This window comes from Corvus kubaryi, unplaced genomic scaffold, assembly GCF_017639235.1.
Source record: "Corvus kubaryi isolate FWS band 111438036 unplaced genomic scaffold, C.kubaryi_AGA036_p1.0 134, whole genome shotgun sequence".
NCBI classification, from domain to species: Eukaryota; Metazoa; Chordata; class Aves; order Passeriformes; family Corvidae; genus Corvus; species Corvus kubaryi.
Window position 1 is genome coordinate 8,808,516 of NW_024580668.1, and position 4,678 is coordinate 8,813,193.

General features: G+C 48.5%; 1 protein-coding gene across 1 annotated transcript in view; it reads right to left on the bottom strand.

Annotated features, from left to right (window-relative positions):
- The window catches only part of FITM2 (fat storage inducing transmembrane protein 2), a 5,553-nt gene extending 5,436 nt beyond the window's left edge, over positions 1-117 (bottom strand). Inside the window, exon 1 of the mRNA XM_042051320.1 lies at positions 39-117. Coding sequence (XP_041907254.1) covers positions 39-117 — 79 coding nt within the window. The remainder of the gene's footprint in view (positions 1-38) is intronic.
- Positions 118-4,678: the final 4,561 nt, after the last annotated feature.

The following is a 4,678-nucleotide window of genomic DNA, read 5'->3' on the forward strand; positions in this document are numbered from 1 at the left end:
CGGATCCACGCGGAGCCATCCATGCGAGCCATCCATACGGAGCCGCGCGGAGCCATGCGCACGGATCCACGCGGAGCCATCCATGCGGATCCACGCGGAGCCATCCATGCGAGCCATCCATACGGAGCCGCGCGGAGCCATCCATACACATCCACGCGGAGCCATCCGCACGGATCCACGCGGAGCCATGCGTACGGATCTGCGCGGAGCCATCCATACAGATCCGCGCGGAGCCATGCGCAGGGATCCATCCACATGGATCCATCCATACGGATCCACCCACACGGATCTATCCACAGGGATTTATCTGCATGTAGATCCACACGGATCTACACAGACCCGTCCGCATGGATCCATCCATACGGAGCCATCCACAAGGATCCATCCATACGGATCTACACGGACCCATCCACATGGATCCATCCATACAGAGCCATCCACAGGGATCCATCCATAGGGATCTACACGGACCCATCCACATGAATCCATCCACACAGATCCATCCACATGGATCCATCCACACTGATCCATCCACAGGGATCCTCAAGGATCCATCATCCACATGGATACACATGGATCTGTCCCATGGAGCCATCCCCACGGACCCATCCCCACAGATCCATCCACGCAGTTCTATCCACACAGATCCACACAGATCCATCCACACAGACCCACACTGATCCATCCATGCAGATCCATCCACATGAATCCATCCACACAGACCCACACCGATCCATCCACACAAATCCATCCACGTGGATCCATCTATGGCACCTGGCAGTATGTCCATGGCAGAGGAAGAAAGCTGTGCTCAGAAACATCCGTTTCCCACCCTTGCCTGTTGAAATGAGAACACAGACAGGCTTTTGTATCTCTGCCCTGAGGTGCATGATGCTCCCAGAGCAGAGCATCAGAAGAGATGCTCCAAGGGTTTGTGTGCTGCAGCATCGGTGCCATGGAATCATGGAATCTCAGAAACACAGAATATTGAGTTGGAAAGGATCCACAAGGATCACTGAGTTCAACTCTTAGCCCCGCACAGGACAGCCCCAAGAGTCACACCACGCGCCTGAGAGCATTGGCCCTTTACAAAACCATGTCCCCAAGTGCCACATCTGCACATCTTTTAAATGCCTACAGAGACTGTGACCCCTCCACTTTCTTGGGCACCCTCTGCCAATGCTTGTAACACTGTTGGAGAAGAAATTTTCCCTAATCTCCAATCTAAACCTCCCCTGGAGCAACCTGAGGCTGTTTTCTCTTGCCCTATAAAAGAGCAAGCACTACTTTTAAGTAGGGTACCAGTACCTCTGAAAAGAGCGTCTCACCGTGATATTAATGAGAAAATCTGAGCTTTTTCTTAATTAGTAGAATTATTTTAATTTTTCCTAGGGCTTAAGAGGGAGGGAGAAAGTATTTCTGGAGCTGTTAAGGCTCCCACGCCTTTTCACTATCCATGTTTATGGCTGAAAGTGGTGTCCAAACACTGGCCGTTGCTGTGGTATTTGAGACCTATTTCATCTATTGACCAGCTGCCACTGTCATTTCAGCTTAGTTTTTAAAATTTAAAAAAAGCATCAGCAAGAAGAGAAATGGCTCAATGGACAAAGAGCCTTTATTCATCCCAATGGCCTCAGTAAAAAAATGTGAGAGGAGGGGGGGAAGCAGACCCTATCGGAGACAGGATGGGAAAGTATTTCTTGCCAGAGCACATTTCAAAGCTGTTTCGCCGTCATCATCGTCAGCAAATCTGTGACAACATCTGGGCTGAGAGAGCAGAACAACACATCAAAGCAGCCCCAGCAGATATGGAGGGTTTTGGCTAAGGAGGTTATCCAGGGTAAATGGCATTTGGCAATTTATTAGCTGTTGTTTTTAATGAGACTGCCACGGCCATGTCTAGCGCTCCCAGCCCCAGCACTGCACCCTGAATTAGAAACGACAGGCAGCTGCGCTCACTCAAACGAGTGAGGATGAGAGGGGCTGGGAGCAGGTTTCACAGAGTCCGTCATTGTCTGCCTAAATCCCCTCTGCCTTTGAAACCTTGCCTCCTCTGCTTCCCAGGTTTGGGCCTGTGATCTCCAGACTGTTTGCAGTGCCGGCGCTGGAGGTGGGAGCTGCTCGGCTGGCTGCTAATGAAGCGTGCTGTGGTGTCTGCCACACGCAGGGGGATTTCGTAAGCTTGGCACCTGTTCCAGATGAATGCAGTTGATGGCACGGGCTGGAAATGTGTCTATCCTCAGCCCAGCTTGAAATGTCTGAGGATTATCTCTGTAAATCATGGATTCTCGCAAGTGCACTGAGCAAAGCTCAACTGGGTGCAGGTGTTCTGCAGATTTAGAGAAAATCTCAGCTTTCAGGCCGTGTATTTGTTCCTATGAGCACCAAGCCAAGGCCAGGAGACCTTCTGAGGAGCTGACTGCCATACCTCTGTAAAGAATCAGAGAAACAGAATTTAGGTCTTTTAAAACAGCAGAAAAAGCTTTTATTCATAAACAAGGACTAAGGTTTGTTCTAAGGGAATTGCAGAAGGTTCCTAAAAAGCTCTCATGGATACCTGGTCAAGCTGTGCCAGGTATAAACCATACTAAACTGAATTAATTTGTCAGGTACAGCGGATGTGGCTTTTGCCTTAACTTTTTCCTCAACCTCACCAAATCCCTGCCTCATTCAAGCTGAAATCTTTCAGACTATTTGATTTCAAAAAACTGATTTGGGGGGTCAGTTTTTTTCTGGTTTAATTTGAACCAAGGCCTCCAACAAATTGCTTCTCTTTGAGAAATTGCATTTTGCCTCTAAAATCCAGAGGGACACATTCATGAGGGGCTGTAGAACAACTTTCAGAGCTGAAGAGTGGTTGGTAAGCATTGTCCCTGCATGCCCAGTCACCCAGAGCTTAGGACACTTATTTGGACAGGCAATAGGGAGATCCCAGCTGCCTGAGCAGAGATTTGAAATAGGATCCAACAGAGTTGAAAAAAGTATCCTCACTCATGGGCTGTGGTAGGTTTGGGGGAAATCTTTCCTGTTTGTAGAGTTCATGAGGTATCAAGCATTTCACTATTAATTAGAGCGAGAACAATAACACTCAGAGTTGTTAATTATTTTAAATAATTAAGTTGCTTAGAAATTTTGTCTTGTTTTGGTGATTCTGTCAATTATCTGCTAATCATTTTGAGTGCAAAGAAGTCTGTCTTGTTGATGTGAGACTACCGTATGGATACCTTCTGCAGAACTGAGGCTCCTCATCTGGAAGCAGACACTCCTGTTTCAACATATGGTCAGTGGAAAGACAGCCTTAGCAGCCCTTTCCAGGAGCCCAGGGCAACTGTTCACCTAATTTGCATGCTTAAAATTAGCTGTGGAGAAATTCAGACCTTCTTGGAAGACAGTGGCATTCTGCTCAAGTGCTGCACTGTGATCTGCTGTTGCCTCGAGGCTGAGAAAATGATGCTGCAGGGGGGTCACAGCCTCACTCCTCAGTGTCATGAGACCCCCGCTCACAAGTTCATCCTGCTGATCACTTAAAAATATTACAGGCTAGAAAGTGGCAAGATTGTTACTGAAAAGCTGATTATGCCTTAAAGCCATCACAGGATGAGTTACTGGAGTTTGATTCTTCAGCCCTTTGACAAAGCTCTGCAGGATGTTCACCCGTTGTGAGTGCCCCAGCCAGGGAGTGTCCCGACACTTAAAAATAAATTGGCAAAGGTTGGGAGGTTTGCTGTGGAACAGGACCAAGACATTTGAACTGAAATCTCAGCCCAAACAGTCAGACTAAGCCTCTTGACTGTGGTAAATAGGAATCACTTTATTTTATGAGATTTCTGGGTTCACTGCTCTGTGTTGTGGCCAAGGAAGGATGCTGTGAGGACAAGGAGAGAAAATTACAATTTTTTTTTTTAAACCAAACTCAAGCAATGGTTCTTCTCTGACCCAGGTTTGGGGTAAGGTGGGTTCTCACAGCCCAGTCAACCCCAGAGGGAAAGTGTGCTCAAGGGGCACCAGGAGCAGATGGTGGGTGCCCATCCAAGTACCCAGCCTGTCAGAAATGGCAGAGCCACCAGCCTGTGTCCACATACTCGGTGGGGATGAGTTACCCCAGTGGTAACAACCCATTTGGATCTGGGAGACCTCCTGTCTTCCCAGCTCATCCTCCTGCCTCACAGCAATTCCCACAGCCTGCCAGCACCTGCTTACCCAGCCCTGCCTGCCCAGGGGCCCTTGCAGCCCCCAGCCCTTCCCTGGGGGAGCCAGGTGCTCATGGCACCTGTGCCACTCATTCCTGCTGAGCCTCCCCTGCTCTCTGTTTTCCTTGGTGAGCACTGCTCACATCTCCATGATTGATTGTGTTTGAGTTTGATCCTGGAGTGTCTTGGGATGTTTGCATGAGAGGTGCTACATAAGCATAATTTGGGCTGTATTTTCTTTGCCTAATGGGAGCTTAAGATTGAAGTTAAGATAGTTTTGGCCCTTTGCTGAGACACTGTCCTTCAACCTCAGTGCTTTGAGCTCCGCAGCCTTCTCTATTCACTGCTGGCTTAGGAAAAAAGATTAAAAAAAATAATATTGTGCTTTGTTCCTTTGTGTCAGTGATGCCTTTGAAATGCAGCCCAGGGTGGAGGTGTAGCAGCCTTTCTCTCACACTGGCCTGGATCTCTGTTGCCCATCTCTGATG